The sequence below is a fragment of the Bactrocera latifrons genome, unplaced genomic scaffold, assembly GCF_001853355.1.
Source record: "Bactrocera latifrons isolate USDA-ARS-PBARC rearing strain unplaced genomic scaffold, ASM185335v1 scaffold_298, whole genome shotgun sequence".
NCBI lineage: Eukaryota > Metazoa > Arthropoda > Insecta > Diptera > Tephritidae > Bactrocera > Bactrocera latifrons.
Genome location: NW_017536607.1, coordinates 47741 through 67438, shown reverse-complemented (window position 1 = coordinate 67438; position 19698 = coordinate 47741). Strand labels below are relative to the sequence as shown.

The window sequence follows — 19698 nt, the reverse complement described above, 5'->3', positions numbered from 1 at the left end:
TGAGTGATGCTGTATCGATTTCTTTGCAAAAATAACTTGCAACCTAATACATTGGGGTTAGCAAAGGTAACATTTTGATTAAAACTTCTCAACTTGCATCCTTACCAACTGCATATACATGTGTGTGGGTGTGTATATGTGGCATGTTGGTGCGTGGAAAACTTGTATAGAAAGTGACTTATAGGCGCCGACATAGCGCCGCGGCGTTGAGATCTGATTTTTGATTGTTGCCAATAGAAGCGTGTTTAAAAGTTTGCATTTCTCTGCAATCTTCGCCTCATGCTCACAGCACCGAAGCCAGCAAAGCCGCCTATTCTCCTGCGCTTTGACACAACAAACTTCGGCATATTGAATAACCGACGTAATGACGTTCTTAACAACTTTTAACTTTTTCACGTAATACTTGAGTAAGTGGTGCGCAGCTCGCTGAAAGTATGCAAACTGCAGAATTGCCTTACGCTCAAACACTTTTAACTGCATTTCAAACTTATACAGTTATTTTATGGCATGTGAAGAATGTGGGAAGTGTGGCTTGCGCATTATTTGTCGATTTCACACACACACACACTTACGCATTTCACATTTATTTTTAACGGAACAATTTAGCGTTAATTGTAATTGTGTAATTTGTAATATTTGTCTTCGAAAGCAAATAATATATCAACCCGAAGTTCCCAGCTGGAACACAGGGCTTCGTCAGCAACTTATATAATTATTAGATTACTATAAATGATTTTAATAAGTCTTTAGCGTATTCTTATTTACCTGTTGCCTTGGATTGCAATGATTTTCGAAACTTAATATCACAGGAAATTCCGATGTTTTGAATGCGCTCTCAGCAATCGCCTCCAGCGCGTCTCTGGCATTAATTTCGGGAACGAGCGTGTAGCCATGCACAATAACGGGCTCATCAGTGCGACCGTTCCAGAAATCCAATTCCACGCATCTGAAATGTTGAAAAAACCAGAAGTGATTTAAAAAATACTGACCAACATGCATATATAGTATATTTTTAAAATAACTGTTCATCAATTTAGAAATCGATCTCGAAATTTCGATATTTGAGAAGATATTTATTTTATCTGAAAGCTAATAATGGTGTTTTGAATAGGGACGCTATAAAAGTAGACCGATAGAGACAGCAAAGGACGTCATACATTTTCCCGCTCTTTTGACATTTCTCTTCAGAAATATTTTGTTTGTTCATGGAAAGTTAAACGATCCCACAACAAGTTGAAATTATTAAAATTTATTACCGAAATTCAGAGTCAGTGGCCTCAACGCTAGAAGCTCTACGTCCAATTTATGGTCGTCATAATCCTCCCGCCAGTTCAACAATTGATCGTCTAGTGGAAAAATTTTAATTCACCGGCACAGTACATAATATTCCTGTGCCAGTTAGACGAAGAAGTATTCATAGTGTCGATAATATTACTGTCGTTAACGCATCTATTGAGGAAGATTCAAATCAGTCTCTCACACGTTGGGCACCTTTGTGACGTGGTTGTGGCGAATTTAGCGAAAAAATCTTGTCCTACATCCTTACGTTAAATTAACGCAAAAACTGAAGCCGTTTCGCCACCAAAATCGTCGTATGTTCGTAAACTAGTCTGAGCAACAACTCAAAAAATTATCCGGAGTTACTTCGAAAAATCATCTTCAGTGATTAGGCTGATTACTGGCTGACTGGCTTTGTCGATAAGCAAAATATGCGTTATTGTTCAGGCAGCGATCTGCATCTCGAACAAAATTCCGTTTGGACGGCGGCACAAGCCAGACAGCGAATGTCACAATCGATTTATTGAAAACCAAGTTTGCGTGTTATCTCACGAATTGACGTCGTTAGACTATTTCTTGTGTGACTACATCAAATCTATGGCCTATGCCAACAAGCCAGCGACAATTTAATCATAAAAACTTCGAAATTTGACTACACCGTGTTACTTCCTAATATCGCTGGTGCGGATGCCAGACACCAGCGGAATCTAAAGACCTATATCTCATGAAAGTTAACGCAGTAACCTTATCGTTAGAGCAGAAATGAGTCTGAGGTAAACCGTAAGAGGTTTGGTAAGCTCTTCAACCCAACATGGTTTCGTCTTTCCTTAGTTTTAAATTGGTTATTCTAAGCGGTAATACTCTACATTTTCATATGTGTATTAAGTTGGTTTTTTGGAAAAATATGGAGTTGATACAGTTCCAGAAGAAAGCACCTTACTCCTCATATGATATATTCATCATTCCATGATTGACCTTAAGATTCAACTATAGAACTTAGAATAATCTAAACCAATTTAATGGTAACCATATAAAATTGTATTTAAATATAGTATCTCTTCATAATAACTACACATAGTTAAACATATTTTCGAGAGCTGCAAATTTTTTTAATTCGCAAATAGATTCTCTGAATAAAACTGTTATTAAAAATATATGTATGTACATCGTTGCTGCAAATAATTCGGTCGGGCACACATTTTCAACCCGACTAGAAACATATATACATGTAATAAAAGCATGAAATAAATCCTATATCTGATATTTCAATCCTTTGCATGAAAAAGTAATCGCGAAGCAGGTGACCTTCTATTGCATGCCAATTGGCGAATTGTTTATAACTAGTTCATTTCACTGCTGGGTATTAACATATGCAATAATACACGTTTTTTGTATTGTATTACTTGAGGTATTGCTTTGCTTACGTAATCCAATTCAATGCTGTTGCATAATGCAAATTGAAATTTCGATTGTGTTTGTTGCTTTAGCAATATGTGCGTTATTTGTCAATGCCTTACTGTGATAGTTTTCGGTACTCACCTACACCCGGCCAACAGGCATTGACGATAAATTTCCACCGACGATTTGCCTGTCAACTGATGCCCTATTAAGTAAGTGTTGTGGGAAGAATTTACAAAATAATGTGATAATGGCTGATCCATGTCGTCGCATAAGTCCAGTTTGCTAGGCGCCACAATCGGATTGTCATCAGACATTAAATACCTGAAGAAATAATTAGTGAGTTATATTTTTATGAAAATTCGATTAATTCGCATAATACAAATAAATACTTTGAATATAACATATATCGCAAAAGTATAAAATAGTTTTCGGAATATAAAATGTATGAGATCGCTCAACGGCCGTGCTACATTAGATATCTAAAGATATTTTGATACTTCTGATCTCCATATATCTGAGATCGCCATTTTTGTAAAACAGTTCCTAACAAGAAAGACTATTAAGTCTAGGATATCACGTAATAGAAGTTATAGAATCAAGGAGATAGCTGAGTGAGGGTTATATTCTGCCAACCACAACTTCTAGTCTAATAGTGGCAATCTTTTCAATATTAAACAAAATAAAGATCTTCGAAGAATGGAGTATTAAATAATCTCGTGGGAACTTCCCACAATAGAAAGGTCACTCAACCTAGCACCAATCGACATTACAGTCGAAAGCAAAATATGCTGCAAGATTGGCGGCATTAGGTGAGTTCTCCACGAGGACCTTCGGGCATAGCTCAATAACCGGGGGACTGGTGGACAAATTAGACCACATACCCACACGCTTGTTTTGGGAAATGAAGCAGCTGATGAGATTGCCAAATGTACCATCCGTCTGGCTACCGAACAAGTACTGTAAATACGGAAGTCGCTAAGAACAATATACAACGAAATTTACGAAAGAGCTGACAGGCGGATCAGGTCGAAATGGAATGCCATTAGTACATTCAAAATCACCTAGACAAGTGCATGAGATCCTTAGGAAAATTCGCTTGCTTCTTACACAATGGTCTCGAAAGCACAACTGTATGACTGCTGGCCTCTTAACTGGTCACAACCTACTGACGTCACAGTTAACAGAAGTTAACACGAGGGAGACACTTACTATGCATTCGTCCAGCACTTTTTAGAACTCGCCTCAAGTTTCTAAGAGCTTCGGAATTCAAAGGACTGGACGAAGTATCAAACGTAGATATCAAGTTGATCTTCAAGCTTGCAAAAAAAAAAAAAACTTTGACGTCCTGTGTGACGAATTCTTCACGTCAAAATAAACTGAACCGTCTGGCATTGCTGAGGACCAGTAGGTCTATGTAATACGGGACCTTACCTAAGTTGGACAATTTATGATTATATATCTAGAAACTCAATCAAATTGAACATCGCATTTTGAGTTGTTTGTTAACTTAAGACATAAAACTCGAGTTTTTGGCTAAATATGAATGTTTTGAAAGGAGTTTTATGGACCTGTGAATCATTTTATTTTGCGAGTTCTTGATAATTCCTGTAATCTCAGTTTTTTAACAAAGATAAGACTGCAATGGCTTTTCGGATTAACCTTGCAATGTTATCCAGATAAGTCAAATCGTATGGTGGTGTAGTCAGCCAATAGCATAAGTTCATTAATGCCCGTCGAAAGTTGTAAAAAATGAAGGCGCGAAAATGATTGTGATTTAAATTTAAATTTTCTAATCGAGATGAATATTTTAAGTTACTATGAACAACGTATGTATATAGCGCTCGTCATCATCAAAAATTGCAAGTTGTAGTTATAGGGTTGTTCCCGCTAAATAAAAGTAAACCCTCGAATTACTTTCTACTCGGTGCGAAGTTGGGGAAAATTTCCGCATCAAAACAATTGAGCTTTCCTTCACCCTTGCTTCAATAGCAGCGAACCTGTACATATGTATGGCAGACTTTGATGTATAAAGTCTACGATATCTATCACAAAATTTAGAGATTTAGTCAGCATCAAATCATTTCTAGTATAGGCTTTAATTAAAGAATAAATATTTATCTGTTTGTTATCATATTCCTATCATAAAATCTTAAAGGTTGTCAAGCGCTCAAGGTAAGGAAAAGGCCAAGATCTTCTGCTCAAGTAATTTTTTTTTTTTTGCTCAAATTTGGAAATAAATAATCAGAGAACATAAAACACACCACCCAACACCAATTAATTAAACAAAGAGAGTGTTTTTTGTATATTTTCAATTCTTTCAGTTGTCACAATTTACTAAAATTAATGAAAATTTGAAAATAAAATATATATTTCTGTGGAATACATACCTCAGAAAACCATCTAAGCTCAGCTGGTTCTTCTGCGCATTGAATTTGTTCGGCTCGTACTCCTGTATAATCTCCTTGGCACGACTTGCGTTCGCGTAAGGATATAAAATCTCGTTCAGCCGTGGATCGCGTTGCGTTTTATTGAGAAACTCGACAAGTTGCGCGATGCACATGCATTTGCGCTTAGAATTGCCGACGCTAAAAGCAAAAATATGGAAATAATTAGTTAATTTAAGATTTTTCAAGGTGCTTGAAGATCTTTTTGAACTGCGAAAACTTGCAATTTCTTTCAAACTAAATTAAAAAATGTATTTATAAGACGAACTAAGTATTTATCAGCAAATTTTGAAATAAATGTTAATTAATTATTTTAAAAATTGTAGTATTTCTCACGCTGCTGACAGGGCGTTCTTACAAAGGCATGGGTTATCAAGGTGTCAAACCGTTATTAAGTACTTACATGCCATCGAATATTTTCTCCACTTCACTGCGCTGCGTGAGATTCTTGTACAAATTGAAAAAGTCCTCGAAATGAAACTTCGGCAAGGACAAGGTCTCAATTTTCCCCGACGGCAAGCCACTCATGTCCAACGCCTTCTCCACGCGCTTGCGATCCTCTTTGTTTTGTGCGAACATTTTCATGATGCTGCCACAAAAAAATGCACAAAGGTGAAACAATTACAATGCACATGTATATGTAAATGTATATATGTGGTAAATATATATATGTATGCATATCATGAAAGCAATTTTGTGAAGAACAAAAGCAAAAGTACAGTGCAAATTAAATATGCGCTTCATTTCCGCTGCGCTCCGGCAGCGCCTTCGATGAAATTGCGGCAATAAGTAATTATTTTCTGACTTTCAATTTTACTTAGGCGTCAGTTACTTACTTCTTCACTGGAATTTTGCCACCTTTGTCAACCTGCAGGCAGAGTTTGGTATGCGCCTTCTGCAGAAACGTATTGGCTGAGCCATTGAGTCTGGCCAAACTGTAAGCCAGACGCATAATGCCATCACACCATTGCTGCAAGGAAAAAAAATGAAGAAAAAATAAACGGCAAGTTAAAATGTGAAAGGCATTAAAAAAACCGTTACAAATCGGAATTGCAAATTTAGTCGTTTGTAATAAAAAAAAAAAACAGTTCACCTGAATAATAGCCTGTTGTTGGTCGCACAGTGACTGACTGTGACCGCAATAAGTTTTACATAAATTAAATACCCTATTAGAGGGTGATTTTGTTAGAGGCATTGGCTGTTTACTTCAGAATACTAATATGTGGAATTTAGTGCTTGAAAATAATTTTGGGCATATTGCGGTTCATGAAGAACAGATCCATTATTTCCATATGTTTTATAGCGCAATCAGTCATCATACCCAAATAGCGTTTCAAATATAGCTTTCCAACCAGGCAATCAGCATAAATTACTGTCTTTTTATACCATCATACAGAGGGATAAACATATAAAATGTTTAATCTAGAGGCCAACCGGCAGTATCATTTCTTGTTAAGATCCGATCACCAAAAGTCCCTACCCTTAAATTGAATATTTTACTCGCAGTGAATCCATTTATAACTTGAGCGAAATATTTTAATGTGACCAACTAAAAAGTCCCGAATATTTTTTTTTTAATTTCAGCAACGGTCAGTTTAAAAAATATTAACCTATAATTTCTTAGTAAGCAAGGTAGCCTGGAAATTTTCTCCCTATATTTTAAGGTTGCTTAGCTGTTAGTATTTGAATAGCGACTTGTTAAGATATACTGAACATAAATATGTTTTAAAGGAAATGTATGTATTTACTTTGACAACTCTTTTAGAAATTTCTGTGCTCCTAAAACACCCTATATACTATATGTTTATCTATACACAAATATGAAAAGAGAAAGCATATAAATGAAGCACAACCATTTTTGATTTGAAATGTAAATTTTGTCGGGGTTTAGTTATAAACATAATACATACATACTATATACAAATGTTTATGGCAGGGCAATATTTCAATTTATATTTTATAATCATTAAAACCAAAACAAAGCCATAAATTATTCAACTCGAGCTGAGTGCCTTAAATTCCTCATAAAGTTGGGCGTTTTCGTATCCCCTCAGCTTAAATTTAAAATTATTGATTGAACCGTGTTTTCAAGGCTTTCCAAAAGTAACTAAGAGATATCTTTCATAGTAATATGAAAGAGTCAATATTTTTCTTCAATTAATTAAATATTTAAACGAAAATGTTTTGGCTTTCCACGAAAGCTTTGTATTATAATAACATTTTCAGGTCAGTTTTTGCAATTAAGTAAAACCTACATAGCCCTCTTCAAAATTATTGCTCTTGGCCCCAATACAATTTTGCCAATTTTTTTTCCCAAAACTCAGAACAGTATGTTGAAGACATTTTTCGGAATAGTATTTTCAGGCTAAATGTCTTCAATTGACTCATCCGGTTTCCCCGGAGCGGTCTGGCTGAATAGCCAGAAGTCACATGGATCAAGCGAGTACGGAGGTTGCGAGACGATATTGGTTAAAAATTTGGCGAAAAACTCACGACGAATCAATGCAGTATGTGACGGCGCATTATCGTGGTGCAAAAACCAAGAGTTGTTGACCTATAATTCCGGATGCTTTATACGAAAAGGTTCGCGCAAATGACGCTCAAATAGTATTCTGTGTTGACAGTTTGATTGGTCAGAAGAAATTCGGAGTGCACCACACTTCGATAATCGAAGAAAACTGCCAACATAACCTTAATCTTTGAACTGCTTAGACAAGGTTTTTACGGCTCGACTTTGCCACGATATAAGCATAGGTCCAAGGCTCATGACCAGTAATAATTTGTTTGATGACAACCTGGTGGTCGGAAAGCATTGTTTTACAGACGTTTCCGTGATACTGTTTTCCGAAAAAATTTAGTGAAATGTCGCCAATCTAGAAAAGAAAATATTTCGACAATGGGGTTCGTGCGAAGGTTAAATTAAAAAGTCTAACTATTTATTGCCCGCAGTAGTATATAAGTGTAGTAGTATCGTATTCGTATCTTGAATCAGCATTCCTGTTCGCTTTTATTTGGGTTATTTTTACATGGAAAAGTAAACAACTAATCATATTATGGTATTTTTTAACTACACGATAGCGGTGAGATACTTAGCAAATTACACAAAACTCCCAAATATAATTTGAAGCATCAAAATTAAGCCGCTATTGTGTTTATAATTTGATATAATATCCCATTTGTATATGTATATGTGGCGCCGAATGTTGCGAGACTAGGCTAACAACAATGTCATAAATAGCTGTGTAAACCACATTTTCATTATGCAAACCCATATAGTACATGCATGCACATGCATATCCGCACATTATGAATTGTGAATTACGATGATTAGTCAAGAGGGCGAGTCGAGACGAATGGTCTCACAGGCTAAGAGAGAATTAGTGCTTAGCGTAATACAACGATGCTAAACGAATTTTCAATTCAATTGTGTAAACACTTTAATGTGATTATAAGCAATCATTCTAAATTGTAAAATTATTGTCTGTATATGACTTTATTTCTTCATAATATATTTTTAACCATTTTATTTTATTCATTTTATTTTCATATTTTGTTTTGATTTTATTTTAATATGTAAATTTAAAATTGATACAGTATTCTTCAATGCAAATACTGTTGTCTTCAATATTTAACTTATAATTCGTATGCTTTATTTATTTCCTTAATATTGTATATCACCCTCAGTTACTTTTTAGTTACGTATACGCACTGTATTCTTACAAAGATATTCAACAGCAAGCAAAAAATTCAAAAAATTGCAACTAACTAGGCAAATATATTCTTTTCAGACACCTTAAGCTCAATATTTAGATTTCCGAACTAGAAAAACTAGCAAAAAAGAATACTTAAAATTTCTGCAAAATTCTAAAAATTTTAAAATAGAAGAACTTTTATGATGTACAAGGTGTGTTCCAAATTGAACAGGACTTAAAAAAACAGAACAATTGGTTTTTTCCGCAAAATCAATTTATTTTATTCAAAATAGTCTCCTTCTGCTTCAATACAGCTTTTTGCACCATTCAAAAGCATGTCGAGCGAGTGTTTTAGCTCGTTGGCCGGTATGGCCGCCAGTAGGCCGCTGCAAGCCTTTTGAATGGCCTCTACGTCTACATAACGCTTTCCTTTCATGAGGAAATGCATTTTTCCGAAAAGCAAGAGCTCGCACAGTGCCATATCAGGTGAATACGGGAAGTGGTTAATGGCTAAAATATGACTTCTCGTCAAATAACCTCTTTAATTAAGCCTTTCGAATGTTGGGTTCTGAGCGTCAATCAATTTGTGCGGAACAAACCGTACACACACCTTTCGTAAGCTCAAATGTTCGGTCAAAATGCGATAAACCGATGTTTTGGAGATGTTCAATTTCATTTAAAAAAAATTCAATAATGATTTGGGCTGATTTTTGATGAATTCACGCTCAGTTTCGATGGAATTTCCGGCGATCACGAATTTTGACCGGCTCACATGTTGACCGGCATTTATGTTCTCACGACCACTTTGGAAACGTCGAAACCACTCGTGCACTTTGCTACGGGATAGAAAATAATCGCCATAAACTTGTTTCATCAATTGAAATGTTTCCGTAGGAGTTTTACCAATTTTAAAACAAAATTTAATGTTGGCTCTTTATTCAAAGCTCATTCGCACCGATAACACAAACCTACTGACATTTAAAACGCAATAACTTCGCTTTCAATCAATGAAATTTCATGAAATTCTCACTGGACAATCGATAAAGATAGCAGATTCTATCGCACTAGAAACGCAAAGATACTTTAAAACATAAGCGCTCGATTGAGAGTGAACATCAAATTCACCACTTTTCTTTTCAACAAACTCAGTGCCATAACTTTCAAAGTAAACAAAAGCGGTTACCAGGAGGGGAATTTTTTGTGGAAGGCAAATTAGTTAAGTCAGTCGAAAATTTTTTCATATATATTTATAAACTTTTATTAATGATAGATTGATATGATATCAGCTACTAATGAGTGAATGCAATTTGCAAATTATTTCCAATACTTATGTTATAGAAATATACAACTGACAGAACTTGTAACTCGGACGGAACAGAAAACTTAATGGGTAAGGTCAGTTTAAGCTCTAAACAAATATACTTTTTGCCATAAAATATTCTATAAGATGAACCCGATTCCCCAATCAATGACGATGGCGTAGACGTCCATTGCCTGACCATGAAGAGATGTGAATTGCAATTACCCGTCTGAAGAACAACAAAGCTAATCAAATACGGCGGCGAAGAACTGATAAGGAGCATGCATCAGCTTTTTTGTAGAATACAATAAGTGTGATCTACACAATCTGAGCCAATATATAAATAAATTGAACAAGACAGGCCTTCCGGAGCGTGGCGCATCTTCGACCACCTCTACACCAGAACGAAAACGTTGAAACCATCGTTGTGTGGTGGAAATGTAAGCTGTATCGGGTCCGTAAACTGCACAAATTTTATTGGCGGCTTGAGTCGTAGTACTGTAAAATATGACGTATTTTCTTTTTATTTTGTTCCATGTTTGCGACGCTATAACTCACTAACGATTAAAAAGAAACGACAATCAATCAAACACGTGTTAGCGCGTGAAATGAGCTTTCCAAAAAGGTATAGCATGACCCGATGCGACGAAAAAAAAGTAGAATTACGCGCTCTCAGCGCCAACTAGCAAAAATACCGCAAGACTTTTTTGACAACCTAATATTGTACCGCGAGTGGTCAAAGTTAGGTATTTTTTGAAGGCTATAGATTAACCTTATTTCATCATAACAAAATAAAAATTATTGATCGAATATGCTGCTTTTGTATTTTTTTTTTGTAATTTATTCATGATAACAAATAAAGCTCAATATTCGTTCACACATTGCTTAAAGAATTTTTCCGAATCTGATTGATCAAACTCAGACCTAATCAATTTTCTTGCTGTCTAAAAACCAGATGCGTTCAAGTGTGTTTTTAGTTCACTCAGAATAAAAAAAAAGTCATATTTGCCAATAAGTTCGATATCGCCTAACAGTAGTAAAAGAAACACCCTCATATTGGCAAAAACAACATGCCGCAACACAAAGTAGTGAGTAATTAAAAGTTCTCGAAGTTTTCAAAAGTAAACGAAAAACTTTTATGCTCCCATACCAAACCTTACTTGTTTGTGTACTCAAATACATATATTTATATGTAAAAATATATATAAATAAAAGTGTCCTTTTCGGGCGATTATTTTACATGGTTTTAGTTTTGGCCTATACTCTAAATTTCGCCAAATATAAAAACGTTCTCAAAAAAAAAAAATGTGTACCGCCATGCGCTTTACCTAGATCAAAAATTGCTGACAAACTGACAGCAAGCGAACATGTGACGACCGAAAAGATTTAAGCAAATCAAACACAAATACAAATACAATGACTTGTTTGGCCCAGTGCCAAAGGACACAGTAAGCAGACGGACGGCTATTTCGGACAATTTAGCAAATTCGTATGTGTAAAGTTGAGTATTTAAGCAACAATTTTGGCAAACAACATACGAACTTTTCGACATTTAACAATCCGCTTTCGGTCAAATGTCAAATAATGGACGATAATTGTTCCTCTCTTAAGTTGATTGGTCTCAAAAGGTGTGCCAGGGGCGTGGAGACTTAAACAATTGAAAATTTTATCTGTGGTCTTTAAAGATAAATTCAACTGAAAGTTTACACTGAAATTTTGAAAACTTGAAAAGCTTTGTGGGATTTGTTATTGGAGCAATTAAAAATCTTTATATAATATATAATAAGTACGTGCCACGTTGTTTGTCCGCGACGGACTCCTAAACTACTAAGCCGATTTTAGTAAAATTTAGCACACTTTGTCCAGTTCAAATCAACTTAGAAGTTCATAAGTAAGAATAAAGTGAAAGCTCTCTTAAATGAACGCTCTATTAAGCGGACGTCTGATAATGTTTATTAAGTACTATCTAATAAGCGGACAATTATATTAACTGCACAGAAATGCTGGTAGCGAGACATTTAGAAAGCAGCCTTAAATTCGCTATTATTTCTAGTGAAATTTATTTGTATGAACATATTCAAAATTAAACCTTAAGTACAATCTCTCGGATTCTTATACCTACAAAAACCTTTTTGCTTTTATTCGTAAATAAAACTTTCACTGTATTGAATAGTTTATTATAGTATAATTTTATAAATGTATACCAATAAAATCTCTTTACTGATTGTATTTTAACTATGAGATTCCGCCATTAGGAGAAAAAATAATAATTTTGAAAATACTAGTTTGTATTTCAAGTTGTTTTAACTCCTAATTGAGTTACTATTCTCAGAAACTTGGAAAAGTTAATGGAATTCCTCTTCAGTGTGTCAGTACTATTCTGCGTTTTGGCATCTGCTCTTTGAACTATTAGGAAGTAATTACTTCTCTGATTATATTCTACGTCATACATAAATTTAACCAAAATATCTTGAGTCCATAAGAGTTGTTGAGATCTTCTGCTCTCTCTGATGTCAACGCGACGATTGTCAAGCACCGTTCATTCAACTTGTTCGCTGTTATCGTCATTAGCAGAGGTGTCTGGGCAACTCATATGTGTAAGGCAAGTTTCGATAACTTCATTCGATAGTATTCGTGATAAAGTATACTACTAATACTTTCAGACTTTTACAACATTTCTAACGATTACGTAGCGCCGGTTCCATTGGAACATTGTACATTTCAAGCCAGCTCATTGTTTAATATTTTTCTCCATGGTGAACTCACTTCTCGCATCGTACACAAAAGTTGCCGAAAATACACTGGCTGGCATATGGAGACCCCTTCACACTCGAGCATAGAAAGGTGCGTACCAATCTAGGCAAAAAAAAAAAAAAAAATTATCGATTCGCTTTGCGCGTACCGTTTAAATCCATTCGACTCAGATTTTATCAGATTGTATTATTTGTTTGCTATAAAGTGTAGAGACTTTTCAGATTTTTCTGATATCAGCGTTTCATAAAATAGCGTTGATTTATTGATTATCAGCGTTTTCATAATAGACTATACTAAGTTTGCCACAAGGTTTGTAATCCCCAGAAGAAACGGTTTAGGCATGTCTGTCTATCCATATATACGAACTAGTCGCACATTTTATGGGATATCCCCAAGAAGCTGCTCACTTATCGAACGGTCGGTATTGAACCACTATGGCATGTAGTTGTCATGAAAACTGAATGATCGGAAGGAAGTACTTGTATGGAAAACTTTTGTCTTTGAGAAGGTATCTTCACAAAGTTTTCCACCAATTATTTTCCAAACCAACATTGAAATCTTCCGATTGTTCGGATCAGCTTCGATGCAACCGAAATTAAGAAGTTTTTTGTTTAGTATAAAATTTTCACCTTTAGTTCTTTTAGTTGCTTGACCACATTTCTCCTTTCTATCTGTATGTATTCTACAAGTATATCTGTGGTATGCATTTTGATATTATCCGAAACGACTCAACTGGATACTATGAAAACCTTTCCCAAAACAAAAATTGTATCGAAGATTTCTGGCGACAAGCCAGACGGGAGGCTGCTTTTCGAACTGCGTGTTAATGTCGAGCGAGAAAGTATTGACCCAAATTCAGTAACTACTATAGCAAATCATGATAAGATTGTGACGTTTACAACGAATTAGGCGTCAGTCAATCCGTACAATAGGAGAGCCTTAAATGTCTTCTTCTCCCCCATTAAGTAATACTTAGTCCAGTAGTCCCGTGGAAAGACATGATAAGGATTAAATTCTCGCACTTCGGTTTTCAATGCTTCCTCTTGCTATGAAAAAACCGGATTCCAATGATAATGGTGCGTTCATATGCACTTTCACCAACTAAAGTCCCTTCATTATTTCGTTTTATATCAAATAAACGCGATAACTCAAAACTCAGCGGCACAAATCGAGTCTTAATTAATTCAAATCAAATTGAGTCTTAATTATTTCAAATCAAATTGAGCCTTAATTAAGACTAATTGCCTGCAATAAAGCATGAATAGAATGACGTCATAAACTTACCTGTGCAATCTCTCTTTTGGTACAGCAGAAATTTACAAATGTGACGTTAACGAAATCACAACCATGACAAATGGTCACAGTTTTCTCCTCCAATGTGTCCTGTGACCCAAGCGTAACAATTTGACGTAGTTTAGAATCCTGTAAAAAAATTTAAATAGAAAGTACATTAGTTAATTTAATAATTGTCAATAACTCGGTTGTGAATACATGGACGGGTACAGACTGAAATCCATAGAAATCGGATTGAAGTGTTTAATTTACAATAACTAGCAAACAAATTTAGCTTTTATGAATGACTATATTCTAAATCATTATATAATTTCATGTACATATACAAGTTTGTATATAGTGGCTATTATGGTCATATATATATTTTCAAAATAATTTATATTTATATACTGACATGTCTAAACGCGCTGTTAATTGAGTAATTAAAATAAAGAATTTGCCATTGAATCGCTAATTGTTCTTAATTAACCACAAACAGAGCGATTGGCTAATCGCCAAATCTTTAACAGAGCAGCAAATTAGTAAGAAAGAAATTAATTAATTGCGCAATTAGTATTTAATATATAATACATTTTTTTGAGAACAGCTATTGCCTATTTAGTAAAAAAAAATAATGTCAAAATTGGTAGAATGTGTAGGAAATCGAAATCAGAAAAAAATAATGCCTCAATTTATTATTCTTTCATTTTCAACAAGTTTTTGCCAGACAAAGCCTATTATTATTGCAATCTGAGCAAATATTCTTAAAGCCGATTCAATTTTTTTGGCATTCTTATATACAAGTAAATTCACAAGTAGTTGGCAAGTACTAACCGCTTAAATAAAATTGAGTACATTTGAACACAAAACACATTAACTCAATTTAAGTTTTAATTATCTCAACTTATTAACTTGGAGGATGGAGCCATGTGTAGAAGTTCCTGCAAGTGAGGAAAGTTCTCTGAGCGCCATTCACTTGGGAGTGACCAAAAACGTTTCTTTAACATATGGCTCAAACAGCTCTGACATCACCACAAAACTAATATGGTTGTGTAAACTGCTGTTGAGCAAATACCAAAAGCTTCGTTAGGATCATGACAAACCTCTCCGAATCGTTCGTTACCAAACTAAGTTTCAGACAAAGCGACTCACTATTGTGTGTCTTCTACAATCTACTACTGCAGCAAATAATTCGAGCTGTAGAACTAAGTAGAGAAGGTACAATCTTCTACATGAGTGTACAGCTGTAAAGCGAAGACGAAATATCTCTCGTCATCAAACAAACAGTCGTCGCACTTGGCATTCATTGTTGACAGTCATAACTTCGAAGTGGTAGATAATTTCGTCTATCTTGGAACAAATATTAGTACTAAGAAAAATGTCAGCCTCGATACCTAGTATGAAATAACTCTTGCTAGAAGATGCTACTTCGGACTAAGCATTCAATTGAGAACTAAAGTCCTCTCGCGTCGAGCAAATCATCTTCATCCCGATATATGGTGTAGAGGCATGCCGATGACAACATCTGATGAGTCGAATTTACGAGTTTTCGAGATAAAAGGATGAAAACACTCAAAGCAGAGGAATAGGAAGACTCGTACTCCGTTGGAAAGACCAGGTAAGAGGTGTACAGTTCAATAAAGGAGAAAAATGAACAACCTTCTGCAGAGAATATTTATATATAAGTATTAACATATACAAGCATATATACATATACTTATTAGTAAATATCATAACACCTACATCGAACAGGTGAAGAAAAGAAAAGCAAACATTATTTCTAGGTCAAGGTTATCCTATCAGGGACAGCAGCCAGCTTAACTTATTGCCCTCAAGCAGAAAACAGTCAACAGTGAAATTAGAGATGAAAATTGAAGTATGTGATTATAAATATTTTATTTTAGTAAAATCTGTGCACAATACGTAGCGGTACCAACTCATACCATCTAGCTGCTGCTGCTATCGATCAATAGTAATTGTGTTTTCTTTTTCTATTTCATTTGATATCCGTCATATCGTTTATTGAATGCTGAATACTGTGCACGAGGCATCCTTGGCCCTTACAAAACCACACACAATCACCAGAACATTATACCAACGGTGTGTGGTGTTTGTTGTTATTTGTTGTCGCAGAGATTAAAAGAGTTGCGCTTAACCGCAATTACGTCGTTCTTCGCCAACCGCAAGTCTCGGTCTATGGTGTTCGCATTGTTCCTGTGGCGTGCAACAAATCCAAGCACGTATTCGTTATTTGATGTGTATATTAGGGTGGGTCAAAAATTAGTTTTGTTTTTTCTTTTTTTTTAGCTTGTACTATGAAAAATTGGTTGGTGGATACGACTAAGTAAGCCTTCTCAAGTAAGAGATCTTAAGGGGTTAGTGGTTGGCAGAGGCACAGAAAAATTATAATTTTCAGTATTTTTTCTTTTTTTTGCTATTAAATCGTGTTATTTTACAAATGTAGTCATATGGCATTATTATAGAATGTGTTGTCTTGAAGTCACGAATATTTCAAAAAAAAAAATAATAATAATAATAATTTCCAAGGTTATAGTTGTTTTTGTCGACCCTGTTCCAAAAAAAAAAGGTACTTGCGGTGACAACCATAAGTCCTTGGAGATTCATCTAAAATCAATCGGACAAAAAAATTAGTTTTATAAATAGATAATCCTGGGGCTGATCGAAGGATTTTTGGTTTTTTCAAAAATTAACAAAATAGCGGCCTCAGGAAATTTTTTTCTAAGTTTTTGGGTAAAAATCCTTAAAAAATCCAAGTTTTTGAAAAAATAGAAATCCTCCGTTCAAGCCCGAGTTTATTATGTAGCGCTTTGGAGTCACCAGTTCAAAAAACATTGTTTTGAGAATAACGCGTTTAAAGTTTCACACTAGCGCTTAGAAGTGCCCGAGCTCTCTTCGTTATTTGTCGAATAACTCAAAAACTAATTATACGGATCAACGTGAAATTTTCAGGGAATGAATGAAAATTTTAAGTTATTACATTTAACGAATTTGTAAAAAAAAAAATTTTTTTTTTTTTTGAAAATTCTGACTACCCCTTAAGTGTAACGTGAAGGTGCTTCATCTTAGCGTTAACTATTTGGTTCTGATTATCAGCTAGAATATTCATATCTGGTTTTCCATTTACTTGAAAAAATATATATTTTTTAAATTTGTAAGAAATTTTTTGACTCACCCTATTGTATACAGTCTTTTAAAATGTATATACTCATATAAAAAGTGAACACAGTTCTTTATGTTGCTATATTCCGCATATTGACTGATGTGCTCTATACAATCTGCAACAAAAGCTTGGCATCTCATGGCTTATGCCGTCCAGCATTTCCATGGAATCGATTGTTATTGCTTGGAGTGAAGAATTGACCATATTATATATTTTATACGCATTAGATTTGTTTCTATTCGTACATGTTTCAACTTATGTATGTATGTACACATAGAAAGAAAAAAAGCATACTACCATTTACCATATAATAGACTGTCGTTGAATTGTGCGAAATCAGGCTAAAACCATGCTTTTCTCTCATATGGCATATTCGTGTTGGTTAAATAGGATAAAGTAGTATAAGAGATCAAACGCCGTTGACACAGCCAGTCATAAAACGCTTCTGCGGGATACTGAAAAAACTTCACTCCTTCCAGGACTGAAGAGGTGGACTATGAACTACCTGTGCGGTCGTCAATCATCGAGGCAAAAACTCAGAACTAACAGTCAGCAGCCATATGTTTGAAATCGACGATTCCGCGCAGAGAACAGCTTATTGGTGAGAAAAGGAAGCTTGAAATTGGAAAATTTCCGAGATCGATATACATTTTTCATCGAACCTCTTATATTAACCTCAGTCTGTTAGTTGACGGTACACCGTAAATATCAGACACTTTACACAAATTAAAATAAAAGTGAGAATGTCTTGTTTTGTGGGGCAAGATTTCCTAACTAACATGAGTTGAACCAGTATACATGTACATGCATTGGATTTACATATAACATTCATACCTACTAATTAACAAATTCATAGCCTATCAAATATAAAGTATTGTTCTAGAAAGCAATACTTTTTATACTATATATGGTTAGTACATTATGAGTGGGTGTATCTGCTGTCACAAATTTAATGACTAGTCAGCGTTGAAAACATCAGCAAGCTCAGCGTGTTGTCGCATCAGCAGATATGCTTATTTCCGATTGTTGGTTTTCGTAGTTGACATTGATGATAGTTAAAATTTGAGTGGTCTTTGTGGCCATGGCAGAGTCGATGAGTACAAAGGCTTCAAAGTATTAGCAGGCATAGCTCTAAACCAGTAATTGTCTTGCGTTCTTTAAGTAATCAATGGGCGAATAAATTGACTTAAATAGGAAAATTATTTCACATATAAATAGATACACTCATTTACCCATATTCTGCGGCCAAAAAATAGTAAGACTTTTTAATTTAAATTTCGGACGAAAACCCATTTTTTCTACGTTGGGCATGACTGTCAGTCAAATTCAAAGAGGATTAAGAACGCGTTGACGACCAACTAGCTCCAGGACGGCGATCAACATCAACTACTGATCAACACGTCAATAGAATAAAGGAACTGGTGCTTGAGAATCGATGAAAAACAGCCAGAGCTCTTACTGGCATACTTGGAATATCGGATGAATCAATGAAAATCACTTGATTTTACCTTAATCTTTATTTAAAAAATTTCAAAGAGTTGGCATTCTTCGAACTATAAAAATCGTGCGGGTATTACATATGGCAACTCACCAACTTTTAATATTAAATTAGCTTACTCTATACAGGGCCCGGGCAAGAGTTTCGTTACATTTGTCTAACGCACCGCACCTTACTAAACTCCAGACCCAAAATATAATATTTAGCTATTAAGATCTGCATCTAATCTTTCTCGCTTTCACCTCGTCTGCAACATAGCCGTTTTGCGTATTCACTACTCATTCCAAAAACCATTTTGTTAACTACTTCCGTTTCCTGATTTGGCAGGCAACATTTTTTATTTGATGATCCGGCACTTTTCGTTCATCCGACACGCAGATCTCATACACACACTCAAATCTCGTATTTGCATACGAAGGTAGGTGCGCGCAATTTCGGTAAGTAATTGCTGCGTTTATTACTTGCTACAAATTAGAAAATTGAGTGCGGGTACTCGTGTGCTTCATACGAAGAATGGAAGTGGCACAAGCACACATGCGACTACCTGTATGTCTATGGATGGGTATGTTCGTGTGCAAATGGTATGTAGGGCATGCACGAAACCACGAAACATTCGCTGTGCAGTTTTACTGTTAGCATTGCGCCACTCAATGATTCGATTTGTTGCCTCCTAATTGGTTTGGCATGCTTCGTGGCCTAAATTGATTTATGGCCACTAAGCATGCGAATGCAAAAATGATTTGTAACGGTATAGGGTTTTCTTTCAATACTAAGTTAAAGTAATTACATCCTTCAACAGTTAACTTTATGAGGTTTTTTTTTTTTTTTGAGTATGAAAATTTTAGAGATGAGACTACTATTTTAGAATAAATTTTTTT

General features: G+C 35.1%; 1 protein-coding gene across 4 annotated transcripts in view; it reads right to left on the bottom strand.

Moving 5' to 3' along the window:
* LOC108970315 (1-phosphatidylinositol 4,5-bisphosphate phosphodiesterase classes I and II) overlaps nt 1–19698 on the bottom strand; it is a 79776-nt gene that overhangs the window by 14555 nt on the left and 45523 nt on the right. For all 4 annotated transcript variants that reach the window (XM_018935630.1, XM_018935631.1, XM_018935632.1 and 1 more), the window contains exons 3-8: nt 14154–14291; nt 5960–6093; nt 5527–5712; nt 5067–5264; nt 2818–3000; nt 766–946 (exon numbers count right to left, since the gene is read on the bottom strand). In XM_018935630.1, coding sequence (XP_018791175.1) covers nt 766–946; nt 2818–3000; nt 5067–5264; nt 5527–5712; nt 5960–6093; nt 14154–14291 — 1020 coding nt within the window. The remainder of the gene's footprint in view (nt 1–765; nt 947–2817; nt 3001–5066; nt 5265–5526; nt 5713–5959; nt 6094–14153; nt 14292–19698) is intronic.